The sequence below is a fragment of the Astatotilapia calliptera genome, chromosome 7 (genome assembly GCF_964374335.1).
Source record: "Astatotilapia calliptera chromosome 7, fAstCal68.1, whole genome shotgun sequence".
NCBI lineage: Eukaryota > Metazoa > Chordata > Actinopteri > Cichliformes > Cichlidae > Astatotilapia > Astatotilapia calliptera.
This window is the reverse complement of record NC_137428.1, coordinates 7235363-7249286: the sequence shown is the minus strand read 5'-3', so window position 1 is coordinate 7249286 and position 13924 is coordinate 7235363. Positions and strand designations below refer to the sequence as shown.

General features: G+C 39.0%; 1 protein-coding gene across 1 annotated transcript in view; it reads left to right on the top strand.

Annotated features, from left to right (window-relative positions):
- The window catches only part of myo18b (myosin XVIIIB), a 62160-nt gene extending 52252 nt beyond the window's left edge, over window positions 1–9908 (top strand). Inside the window, exons 41-42 of the mRNA XM_080304516.1 lie at window positions 201–1126; window positions 9742–9908. Of these exons, the coding sequence (XP_080160642.1) occupies window positions 201–1104 (904 nt within the window). The 3' untranslated portion in view covers window positions 1105–1126; window positions 9742–9908. The remainder of the gene's footprint in view (window positions 1–200; window positions 1127–9741) is intronic.
- Window positions 9909–13924: the final 4016 nt, after the last annotated feature.

Here is a 13924-nt window from a genome sequence, read left to right as displayed (position 1 = left end):
AAATGTTGAATGGATCAAATTGATTTGATATAATGCTCAGCCCTGTTTAGGCTGTTTAGTTGGACAGAGAATGTTTTTGATAATAAACACCCAATAGATGAAATGAGACAATATTTAGTTCTAGCCCTAGATGTCTGTGTATGTTAGCCAAACATATGGGCTGGTTTGTGGTTTAAACTGCTTCTTTTATCACTCTCTAGTTCTTGTGTGAATCCTGATGATGAGGGCTCTGAGGCTGGAGGCGTTGCTAGCAGATCTCTTGGTCGAGCCCCATCCTCCACAGCTCTGTCTGAATTGTTGGAAGGACTTCGTAAACGCAGAGCTGGCGGTGATGCAGGAGATGAAACTGGCAGTACCGTCTCTTTGGCGATTTATCAAACAACCGGAGCATCGACTCTCAGACGGAGAGCCTCGGCCCTCTCTCTCAGTCCAGAAGATGTCCAGGAGCCCAGACCTGGTCCCAGCATCCTGAAACCATCCTCCCCACTCCTGCCACGTTCTACCAAAACTCTCTCTGCAGCTGGAGGCAAAGTCTCTCGCTTTAACTCAGGTGATTCTCTCTCATCGCTTCCCTCATTGCCGCACCTCTCCTCACTTGCTGCTCGTCATCATGCTCCTTCCGTCTCCATCCCAGAGGAAGAGAAGTCGCTGCACTCTGTCACAACTCCCATCCAGCGCTCCCCTCTGGCAGCACGGCAGTGCATGGTGGGGAGCCTCATTCCAGAGGACGTAGGTGAAGGATCCCTAGGTTCAGAACCCATGGTCTTCCAAAATCGGCGTCTGCCTTTGGACCGTGACGACGCGGCCTCAGACATCTTGCCTGCAATCAGGAGAGCTCAGTCAACCAGCAGCCTGGCCAGCTCAGTCAGAGGAGGTAGGAGAGCACTAAGCGTCCACTTTGGAGAGCTGCCTCCCTCGAGCCACAGCAGGAAAAGCTCTGAATCGGAGTCCTCTAGCTCAGGTGGATCAGGACGAAGCTCCCAGGGTGGTGGGCCAAGACGCAGGTTTGAGAGGCCGCAGGGTGAGAGATTGGAAGCAGAGGGCAGCGAGGGGGGAGACGTGGCTTCACTCATGAAGAAATACCTGAAAAAGGAGACTGACTGAAGCAGATGTGCGGCAGTCTCAGGTGTGTAGATGGACAGCTACATGTAGGAACTGGGGGAACATTTGAAATAGTAAACAGTAGTTGCATCACATTGTTTTGATATCAGAGCCATTTTTTTCCACATGCATGTTAGTCAAATCCATCGTAGAAACCTTTTTAAAGCGGTTCTGTTATGCTTATTTGAAATGTCATTTTATTTTCTTATATTTTATTTTCTGAAAGTAGTTTTTTGTGATTCACAGTTCAAAATAATCCTGTTTTTAGTCTCATACTTGGACTTGGTGCAACCCTTCAGTTAAGAAGCTGAGTTAGTTTTTCTTACAGACAGCCGACTGTAAACACCTTACAACCAAAAGATTTGAACAGCAAGCAGGTGGAGCTTCTGAGCAATGCATATGTAACAAAACCTTACTTTTTAACAACACAGACTGTAAATACAAGATGGACTTGGTCAAAGCAAAGCCTTCTTAACAGTGGTTGGTGCTCATGATCTTGATTTATGGAGCCACAAGTTGCCAAATTTGTATAATAGTGAATGCTGCGTGCATAAACTGTATTGCTACATGCACAAACACAGACAACTTCTAACTTCTTCAACTTCTGCTAATTAAGAAAATGCTACAATGTTTACCAGCAAACCTCAAGACCAATTTTTTTCAAGGAAGGTTTTTAACGAAACAGCAGGTCACATTTTTTATTGAAAATGCACCACTGAGCAATAATAGCGTAACTAGCAGTACATTTTGTGCTGTGTTGTATGTATCAATGTTAGTAAATCCGTTTGTGTGTTTTATTTAAATAGTTTACTGCTATATTTTGTATGTTTTGAGAGGAACTCCCAGAAATAGATCTAAAGCAGGGTCAGTTACAAACACCTCTTTCACAAAATCTTGTCACTGTGCTATCTTTGTAAATACTGTCAATACTTCTTTTAGACCCGTTTGTGGTGCCGCAGTTGGTTAGTAAATCTAGCCCTAAAATGGTAAATGTGGCAACCATTACACCTGCTGACAGCTGCTAAATACCTTTTTAGTAGGTGTCAGTGTGCAACTGTGTCAGGGGCCAAGATGACAAACATAAGGGATTGCATTTATATAGCGCTTTTCGGGGCCCTCAAAGCGCTTTACATTTCATTTCATTTTTTTCATTTATTTATTTATTTCACACTTGGTACAACAGTTCAAACAAACCAACCACACTTTCTATCAATAAAGCACTACAACCATGTGTGAAAAGGAGCAGGAAGAAGAAAATACTCTTATTAAACCCTGCCCCCTATCTACAATCCAACTTATATTACAAGTGGGCACCAAAAATCAGGGAACAAACTAAGATTAACATTTATCTCCAGTCCTAACTCAAACCAAACAACAAATTTACAATCAGAATATACCACTCCACATAGTAACAAGGAGAAAAATAAAATTAAAATAAATAAAACAAAAAATTATAATGGATCCTTTTTCAATGAACTCCAATTTCATTCACATTCTTCATATTGAGTTATCGTTTTAAGCATGTAACACTTTTTAAAACAATGTAAATTTATACAATTCTTTAAATTATAATGAAGAGAGTTCCACAGTCGTATACCCCTAACCGTTGGACTCATTAATCTTTGTAGTCCTAGCTAACTGATGCTTAAAATAAAATTTCCTTCTGCTATCTTCTCCCCCTGAACACAATAAAAATACTCTTTGTAACTTAAAGGGCAAAATATTATTTTTAGCCTTAAACATAATTAATAGTGTCCGTAATTTCACTAAATCTCCTAATTTTAATAATTTCGATTTTTAAATAATTTATTTGTATGTTCTCTATAATTAACATTATGAATCATTCGTATCACTTTCTTCTGTAATAAGTTTAGAGGTTTTATAGTATTCTCATATGTATTCCCCCAGACTTCAATACAGTAACTAAAATGTGAGAAAAACAATGAAAAATATAAAATGCGCATTGTTTTATAGTCTAATAAATCTCTTACATTTCCCAGAATATAAATGTTTTTAACCATCTTCTTTCTAATATACTCAATATGCGATTTCCACGTCAAATTTTCATGTACTATTACACCCAAAAAGCGAAAATCAGTAACTCTTTCAATCAATTCTCCATCAATGGTAGGGCTGGGCCATATTATACCGTTCACGGTAATACCGGTATAATGTTAGGCAACGATAGGAAAATGAAATATCGCGATAGAATGGGAGTAAAACGCGCATGCGCAGTGCCTTTGTTTTCATACGCACATGGCCGATTGTTGAGTGAAACAGATGAACCAGAATTGGTTTGTAAAAATGGTGCAACTTCCGTGATGTGGAACTGGTTTGGTGTTTGTCCGTCAGATACACAACAAAGCACATTTTTTTGCAGAACATGCAAGCGGCCGTTGTCATTGTCATATTTGTCGGACTAAGATGCTCTTAAATCTGGGAGTAATCTGGGTCCTAAACTCCGTATGCTTCAGGTCAAACAACACTGCAGCATCACTGAGAGTTAAAAACTGTCTCAATTCTTTCATCTTTAATAAAACGATCAGCATTGCTGCTTTACCAGGTGTAACTATAAAGTTTAACTTCCAGGCATCCATGAAAACAAAAGTTATTACATTTAACGGAGTTAGAAGTTAGCAGGAAGCTAGCGGAAGTTAGCTCGCTAGTTTCGCTAGTTACCTAAGCATGATATTGCATGTTCTGACCGAGAGATTTCTGAAAAAAATCAAACGTACAGCTCTGCTATCACTTCCAACATAAATGAAGACAGGAAACTAAACAGCAGTGACGTTTGTAGGGTTACTGAAGTTGGGCTAGCTGGTATATAATGATGTGCTACGTGATCACTAGCGATACAGCTATGTTAGCATAACATAAACAGTGAAGCTGGAGGACGAACACTAACACTTTTCCACTTATAAAAGTTAACGTGAAGGTTCTTCATGGTTAGAGACAAATGCAATGGCATGGCAGGATGCTGTAAACGGACCAAACTTCAGTCAGGAGAACAACTGAGATAATCCATCCACAATACGAGGTTAGTCATTAATATACTGCAACAACATGGGAATAGAACAGCTGCCAGAGAATTCAACATTAATGAATCAATGGTACAGAAGTGGAGGAAGCAAGAAGAATGAGTTTAATAAAGTTTGATTTATCTGACTGCTTTGTTTCGCTTAATGTGCCTTATAATCCCGTGCACCTTATGGTCCGAAAAATACGTACTGCACACTGCAGTTTAATGTTGCAAAGCACCTATTTTTAACTTCAGTGGATATTATATATGGTTATGCTCAGGATATGTCAGCCCATTTCTACTGGAAATGCCTTTTGGTTAAACTTTCAGCAAGGAATTTGCATTTGCACTGTTACATTTTTATAAAGCTTTAATGTACATAAAAACCAGCTTCTTGTTTAAGTGAAAATAAATGGAAGGTTGTCTTTTTGCGCTAGTAATGTTGTGGAGTTGTATTTTGTCTCGCATCAATTATATCGTCGGTTATATCGTTATCGCAAATTTTCAAATATATATCGTGATAAATATTTTTGGCCATATCGCCCTGCTCTAATCAATGGACATAATAACTTCTTCCGCCGAATATCATGAATTTCGTTTTTGTCAGATTCAAAGATAATTTATTTACATCAAACCATATTTTTAATCTTAACATCTCAGAAATCATAATTTCAACCAAATCTTTCAAATTCTCTCCAGAGCAATAAAAATTTGTGTCAACTGCAAATAAAATAAAATTTAACCTTTTTGATACGTCACAGATATCATTAATATATAAATTAAAAAGTTTAGGTCCCAAAATAGAACCTTGAGGAACGCCACATACAATCTTCAATCTTTCAGAGGTGTTACCGAGATAATGTACATATTGCGACCTATTTTCTAAATAACTCCTTAACCAATTCAATGCCACTCCTCTCACACCATAATTATACACTTTAGAAATCAAAATAGAATGTTGTAATGTATCAAAAGCTTTTTTTAAATCAACAAATACCCCCACTTTATATTTATTATTATTGGTTGCAGATGAATCGTCAATGAAAGTCAACAATGCTAATGCCGTTGATCTATTTTTACGAAATCCAAATTGATTTTCATTTATTAGTTGATATTTTTCAATAAAACTATCAAGTCTTTGCGCAAAAAGTTTTTCAAGCACTTTTGAAAACTGAAAAAAGAGACACTGGCCTATAATTGTTAAAACTATGCTTATCTCCTGATTTATATAAGGGTATCACTTTTGCCACTTTCATTCGATCAGGAAATACTCCTGATTGTAACGAAAGATTAAAAATATAGCAAAGAGGAATACTTATACAATCTAAAGTCTTTTTAATTACAACCATGTCTATACCATCACAGTCAGTAGATTTTTTTTTAGTTTTACAATTTTCTACAATTGCTACTATTTCTTTTATGGAAGTATCAGCCAAGAATATAGAATTAAACACTCTACTTTCTCCTTTCCAGGCTTCCTCATATTCTGGATCGTCATTTTTTCTAATTAAATTTGCTAAAGTGGGTCCAACATTTACAAAAAAAGAATTGAATTGTGGGGATAGGTTAATTGGATAATCCAAATTGTCACTAGGTGTGAATGTGCGAATGAATGTGAGTGCAAATGGTTGTCTGTCCCTGTGTGTTGGCCCTGCGACAGACTGGCGACCTGTCCAGGGTGTACCCCGCCTCTCGCCCTATGACAGCTGGGATAGGCTCCAGCGCCCCCTGCGACCCTGAAAAGGATAAGTGGAAGCGAATGGATGGATGGATGGAATTGAATTAGACAACTCTTCGACAACTTGATTATTCTTAATGAAATAATTAGGTCGATCTAAGGGTGTGTTCTTGTTACCCAATACTTCATTAAAAATATTCCAAATGCCCTTAATATTATTCTTGTTTTCCTGAAAAAGTTTATTATAGTAGTCTTTCTTAGCTTTCCTCAATATTAATACCAACTTATTTTTATAAACTTTACATTTAATTTCCGCATTCTTAGTTCTCTGTGTTATATAATCCCTATATAAATTATTTTTCTTTTTACATGCATTTGCAAGACCCTTAGTTATCCAAGGTTTCAAATTCTTATTCTTTTTCTTATACTTAAATGATACCAATGGACAATGTTTATCATACAAGGCCAAGTAAGTATTTAAAAAAGCTCCATATGCAACGTTGACCTCATTAACATAAACTTCCTTCCAGTCCACTTCCATGAGATCTTGTCTAAACTTGTTGATTGCCTCGTTATTTCTTAACCTTCTATGACTCACGAAACCAACTTCTTCCTTTCTTTTCATATTTAAATCAAAAGTAAAAAAGACTGGTAGATGATCACTTATATCATTTATGATGAGGCCACTCATAATATTACTCTCCAAGCTATTAATGAAAATATGATCAATTAGTGTTTCTGATTTATCTGTTATTCTACTCGGCTTTATAATTAAAGGATAAAATCCTTTACCAAGTAATAATTCAAAAAAATCTAACGCAGCCTTATCATTTGCCTCTTTACAAAGATCAATATTCTAATCACCACACAAACATAGTCTTATTTCCCTTAGCTTTACTCAATTAGTCTTCTACTGCCTCTGTAAATAACTCAATCTGTGACCCCGGTTTCCTATATATACACGTTACAATTATATTACTACTTCTTTCTATATCCAATTCCACTGTCACAGATTCCATTAAATCGTCTATAGCCACAGACACACATTCAACTTTTTTACATTTCAAATCACAATTAAGAAAAAGTGCCATTCTTCCTGCCTTTTTCTTAATTCTATTTACAAAGTATAAATCGTACCCTTCGATACAGAAATGACAACCCCTCTTCTCATCTAACCATGTTTCAGACAGAGCAATTATTTGAAACCTGCCTCTCAGACTATACAGGAAATCTTTAATCGAAGCAAAACTTCTATAAAGACTTCTGCAATTAATATGAGTTAAAGAAAATGTATTAACTATTTCAACCGTATCCTTGAATTGCTCCTCTGTATAATAGTCACATGTGACATTAATTGTATTAAGCACATTCCTTTCAGGGTCAATACCTACTTAAAAATCATATGATTTATGATCTGAGTCGTCAAGCTTTATGCATAATTATTCTAAAACTATCTATTTGTAACCGGACTTACGACTTATCATTAAGAATGACCGAACTCCACTAGCCAGTAGCAGAAGATCTAGGATCGGCAGGAGCCCAAGGTATAAACACCAATAAGGAGAGACCACATCACAATAGACTGTTCACAAATTTGTTATATTTGACACACAGCAGCTGCAACAATGTAATGAAAGCAATAAAATAAAATACAAAATATTTCCCCCAAAATAACAAACTAAATAAAAGTGCGCGCATACAGCTTTCTCTGAGTCAATTGTATGAGTGGATAATGTCTGGTCACTGATGGATCGTTGGGGCCCGTTCAGTTTGTTTAATGTTTGTCCTACCACACTCCGATGAAGGAAGAAAGTTTGTAGTCCTGCAGGTATCTGAAGCTTCAATGGGAACGAAACTTTGGCTTCAATAAAACCTTGGCAAATCCTATTCAATTTCGGGTTGGCTCGCCATCCAGTTAACTGGAACTGTGGAATCACTGCTCCTCGACGGGGCTTGCTTCAGACTGGGTCCATCTGTCGAGTCATCCTTTTACCAGATAACAAAAAAACCTGACCGTTGACAGGGTGAAACTCTGAACAACCAAAATCAACTGCAGCAGACTTGCTTTTAACTCCTAGCGATTCGACTTCGGGAACATTAGTTTCTCTGGCACATGGCATTGTATGAACAGGAACAAAATGGCAACACAGGAAATCATGTGATCAAGGTCAACAGCAAGGGTCACTGGGAGCTCATTGCTGATTGGCCAAGTTAAATGACAACAGATAATCTTATTTGTCCACATCTTCCTTTAAACATAAAAGAAAAAAGAAATGACTAAATTGTTTACATTATACACGAAAAAAAACTACTTTCCACTGCTCTTTTTTTCTAGCTGGGCTACATATTACCCTCAAAAAAAAAGAAAAAAAGAAAGGGATCCTTAGCAATCGCACATTCATTTATCGACAAATTTTAAAGTCCGTTGATCTCTATGTACAATTTACAATTTCCTTTTGTCCTTTTCCACCCGAAGTAGCATCTGTTCTTGTAAAGGATGAACTAATTGTTTTTAGGCTCATAGCCATGATTGGTCGTAGCCGTTTGCCTATCTTGATAATGTCATCTCGTATAAATGTCCAATTCCTCAAGATCCTTAATCGTTATAACCTTGGCTTCTTCTGGCGTTCCATTCAGTTTGATCATCACCTTACAGTTCCTGGTCCAGGTTGCTTGAATCTTTTGCTCCTTCCGTAAAATGCGAGCTTGTCTAGCAATATCTGCATTTCTTTTTGTAAGATGTTCATTCAAATATACTCCGCTTCCTCTCAAAAGGCTGGACCGCCTCAGCAAATCAACTTTGTGTTTACGGTTTACAAATCTCACTACAATTGCTGGAGGAGCATTAGTGTGCCTTATAGGAAGGGTATAGCATGCAGATATATTATTACTATGCAGGGGAAGTTTTTTATTCGAAAAGAATTCCACAACCTGCCGTTCCAACGACTGTAGCTCCTCCATCGGGGGCTCGTCTTCTCCTCTTTTTACGCCGGTCCCAGACTCGGTGACTCTCGCATAACTCCTGTGTTTAGTTTCCAGACCCGTAATAATCACTTCCTCAAGTCGAGCCTGCTGTTCTAGATCGTCCACCTTCCTTTCCAAAAACTGGATTGTCTTGTCTTTCTCCTTAATCAGGTTTTTTAGTTCTTTGATTTGGTCCATCATCGACATTAATATTCCTTGTTGCTTATTTACTTTTTCAATTTCCGACGTCAGCGAGTTAAGTGAATGTTTAATCTCCTCCAGATCTTCTTCAACTTTCTTCATCTTTGCCATTTCGTCTCTTATAAATGTCAACCTTAGTTTATTTATTTGCCCAAACAAGGTCTATAATTGAAATTGTTTGGAGTTTTAACACCAAACATCAACGCACCACCGCGAGGACGCCAATCCTGCTGTGATCACGCCCGCCATCTTGTGATCATGTCAAATGACACATGACATTTCTTTTTGCAGATCCAACATTAAGATGCCTCTAGCATTTCTATGCACTTGCATGTAATTGCTGCCTTGAGAAACATGCAGGTTTTTATGAGTTTTCATAGAAGTGCCCAAGAATAAAATATGCTCTTAACTTCCAAGGTCATTATCAGGGAACGGGGCCTCCATTATTTCAGATGTGATTTCATACTGGCACCACAGAGGAAAACCTACTAGACATTGTCATTAATTTCATCTTATTGCTCTGAAAATTGTAAAACAGTAACATCATTTTCTTTCAAATGAGAGCTCCCTGTGGGGAGTGGGCGTAGCATGACTCATAAATATCTGAGCTTATAGTATTTTTAGTCCCATTTCAACTTCAGAGGTGGTTGATAACTACAGGCCCAGATAGTGTATGTGTTACATGTTACTCTTTGTTTCACATCATCTTTGCTATTCTGACCATCTTGTCTTTGATTTTTTTTCTATTGTCCTGTCATCCATCCACATCCACATCCAGCAGAGACCTTTGGAGATGGCGAGTGTTCCTCCCACGGCAACACAGAAGCTTTTTGACTCTTCATATGGAAATTCACAAGTCACCAAAAATACATTTGTTCGATTTTTGATCACTCAGTCTGTATTTAAAGTAAGCAGTTTATATATGAATAAAGACAATAAAATGAACAGTTTGCTTTGTAACTTTACTCTTTGTGAGTCATTTCTCCAAGAGATTCCTTTTTTAAAATTATTAAATTATATTGTTTTGGTCTTGTGTTGAAAAATTCTATCACAGATGTGGATGTGGTGCTTTGAAAATCTTTCAAAAAAAAGGAGAGTTTGGTGCTGCACAACAAGTTGCAGTGGAATTGTAATTTCACTGTGGTGTGGTCCAGAACCACTGAAACCAAAACAAGTGCTGTATCGGGAAGACAATTGACCTTCTGACACACGCTACCTTTTAAGTCCATGCTTGGTATTAACCCTGTGCTCTGCTTAGAATTTTTTCTTCGCTCAGTGTAAAGCAATGCAGCATGTTTCCTGTCACTCCACTCTTAGATTGCAAAGTGTTTTCTTCCTGTTTTTACTTTCTTGCTCCCACCTCAGACACATATAACCAGTATGATGCTGTGTGTAGTGGTAGCTTTTCGTTTACTTGGATTTGATGCTGTGTGAATACCATAGACCCTATATAAAAATTGCGATAACCCCCTTGACAATCCCCATTGCTTTCTTGGGTGGAGTGTTATCGATTAATTCTTGCAAGGATAAAGTTTTGTATTTTTTCATCAAAACAGATGAGTTATAAAAAATGCATTTGTTCAGAGACGCACCGTGTTGGCTCTGAATTTTCATGATGACTCACACTATTTTATTCAAGTTTTTCTTTATTGAAACATTGAATAGTTATTTTACTAATAACCATAGATCTAACCACCTGCCATTGTTCTTGCTAGTCTTTTTGCAAACACTATTAAGCTTTGTAAATAAATATAGAAACTTATTAGACTAAAGGCTTAAAGGAAATTGTGCAAGAAATACTTGAGGTGCCACAACAGACAGGCATTGATGTGCGATGTGTCCCTGTGATTTCCAGGTCCAGGGCAGGAAAAAAGAGTGATGGCATAATTAAACGTAATCTGCTGCTCAGCTGCTAAACTTAAACGGCATCGTTATTGACAGTTGAAACTCCCAAACTTAACACCTTGGCATGATCTGAAAACTCAGAAACATGGTAACTTGGACATACAGTGGGGCAAAAAAGTATTTAGTCAGCCACCGATTGTGCAAGTTCCCCCACTTAAAATGATGACAGAGGTCAGTAATTTGCACCAGAGGTACACTTCAACTGTGAGAGACAGAATGTGAAAAAAAAAATCCATGAATTCACATGGTAGGATTTGTAAAGAATTTATTCGTAAATTAGGGTGGAAAATAAGTATTTGGTCACCTCAAACAAGGAAAATCTCTGGCTCTCACAGACCTGTAACGTCTTCTGTAAGAAGCTTTTCTGTCCCCCACTCGTTACCTGTATGAATGGCACCTGTTTGAACTCATCATCTGTATAAAAGACACCTGTCCACAGCCTCAAACAGTCAGACTCCAAACTCCGCCATGGCCAAGACCAAAGAGCTTTCGAAGGACACCAGGAAAAGTATTGTAGACCTGCACCAGACTGGGAAGAGTGAATCTAGATGTAGAACGAAAGACCATCGTACGAACAAAGGTAAGTTTACCAGTCTCACAAATCGTCGTCATAAATACACATTCGTTAACAGTTTATTAATATAACCTTTGAGCTCAACGGTAATTAATTAGTAGTGGAAATAATTTCTGGTTCATTACAGAAATGTAGCAGTGACAATAATATTGTATGTTGTAATCGCACTGGACAATTAGTGATACAAAGCAACTGTTTTATCCTGTGAATAAAAGTATATGTTTTTGTCAATGTACCATAATAACAGAAGCGAAACGCAATACTGTGTCAGGACAATTCACTATTTATGCACAATAAACAAAGGAGCATAGCGCGACAATTTCTGTTCAGCGCCAGACTTGCTTGTAAACTATATCACCAATTATGTTAAGAAAAATGACGTATTAACTACTACAAAACTCTGACCTTTGTGGGAATGCTTGGAGCAGACTAACCTGTGAGCTGGAGTGTTCTGGGACGTTATATTTGGTATATCCAGACCATCCGTCGGCTCTTACTTCGGAAACATGGCTTAAATTTCTCTTCAACGACGTAATCCGATTAAAAAAAACGATCTCTTTACCCGTCGGCTTCCCGTGGCTGTCATGCGACCGGCAGTTAATAATACAACAGCTTCTTGCCATTTTTTGGGTTTCTTTTTATCGCTGTGTAACGGAGTTCGCTAGTACCTCTTGCCACAAGTTCCCAGAATCCTTTGCGGTTTTACCCCTGAATGACGTCACATTTTCAATCTTTATCCTGGTGGGCCGGTCTCTAGTCAAAATGCCCGGGCCGATTTTTTGTCCCAGTCCAGCCTTGTCAGGAGGTGCCACCAACGACTATACCTCCGTAGGAAACTCAACTCCTTTGGAGTCAGCACACCCATCATGATGACTTTTTACTATGCCTTCCTGGAAAGCATCATGACCTTCTCTCTCACCTGCTGGTTCCACTCCCTCAGCCTTCAGAACAGGAACAGACTGCAGCACACTGCATCAGTGCGCTCTAAAATCATTGGACTGCCTGTCAGAACTATGGCACAGGTTTTCAGCCAACAGGGCCTTAGACAGGCAGCCAAAATCATCAGTGACCCCTCTCACATTTTTCACCCCGCATTTCAATGGCTCCCCTCTGGGCTACGCCTCTGCTGCATTTTCTGCAGGACTGAGAAGAGGAGAGCCACCTTTGTCCCCAAAGCCACTCTGCTTTTTAACTCCAGCCGATAAGAACATTTCCCATACCATCCATCCATCCATCCATCCATTCGCGTCCGCTTATCCTTTTCAGGGTCGCGGGGGGCGCTGGAGCCTATCCCAGCTGTCATAGGGCGAGAGGCGGGGTACACCCTGGACAGGTCGCCAGTCTGTCGCAGGGCTAACACACAGAGACAGACAACCATTCGCACTCACATATTCACACCTATGGGCAATTTGGATTAACCAATTAACCTATCCCCACTAAGTGCATGTCTTTGGACAGTGGGAGGAAGCCGGAGTACCCGGAGAGAACCCACGCAAACACGGGGAGAACATGCAAACTCCACACAGAAAGACCCCGGCCTGATGGTGGAATTGAACTCAGGACCTTCTTGCTGTGCGGCAACAGTGCTAACCACATAAACTACTCTACACTCTTTTTATACTGCCGACACTTTTGCCGACTCACTTTTACTCACTTACAGTTATTTATTCACCTTTGAGTCACTTTAATTTTAAAACTGTGTAATTTTAAAACTGTGTATATACTGTATATTCTGTGTATTTATTATCTCATTCTTATTGCCTGTTTATACCCTGTCCTGCTGCTCTGTTGTATGTTAATTGCCACTTGAGGATAAATAAAGTCTTTCTGATTCTGAACCTTCACAGACATGGACCAGAGACACAAAGACACGTATTGAACAAATGCTTATGTTGCCACACCTGTCTTTTCTCTTTACAACCTCCCCAAAGTGTGCAGCTTTGCTTTCAGGTCCAGAACATATTGATTCTCTTGTTTTAGCTGGGCTTAGAATTTCTGCCTAGTTTTCGAGTCCAACACCCACTGTGGCTTCCTGCTGAACAACAAGTTAACCAGATGGCAGCTTGGCTCGCTGGTCTAGGGGTATGATTGTCGCCTTGGGTGTGAGAGGACCTGGGTTCAAATCCCAGATGAGCCCAATTTTTTTTCCCCCAGGTGCTGGATTGGTAGCTGCCCACTGCTTCACTAAGTGGATGGGTTAAATGCAGAGGACTACAAAATCTCCGAAGTGTGGGACTAAGGGATTTAAAGGGAGAAAATCATGTGATGGGCTGGGGCACCTCGCGCAGCAAACAACAGAGGGTGTAACCAGTGATCCCAATTGCGTTCATCCTTGTGAATGAACTTACACATTATGTCTGATTCAGCTCCTCCACCAGCCAGTCAGTCTGAGGGTGGCAGATGCTGGTACGACAAATCTAATGCCCAATAATTCGTACAGCTGTTTAAGTGTGCACGGCATGAACGATGTGCTCTGGTCAGG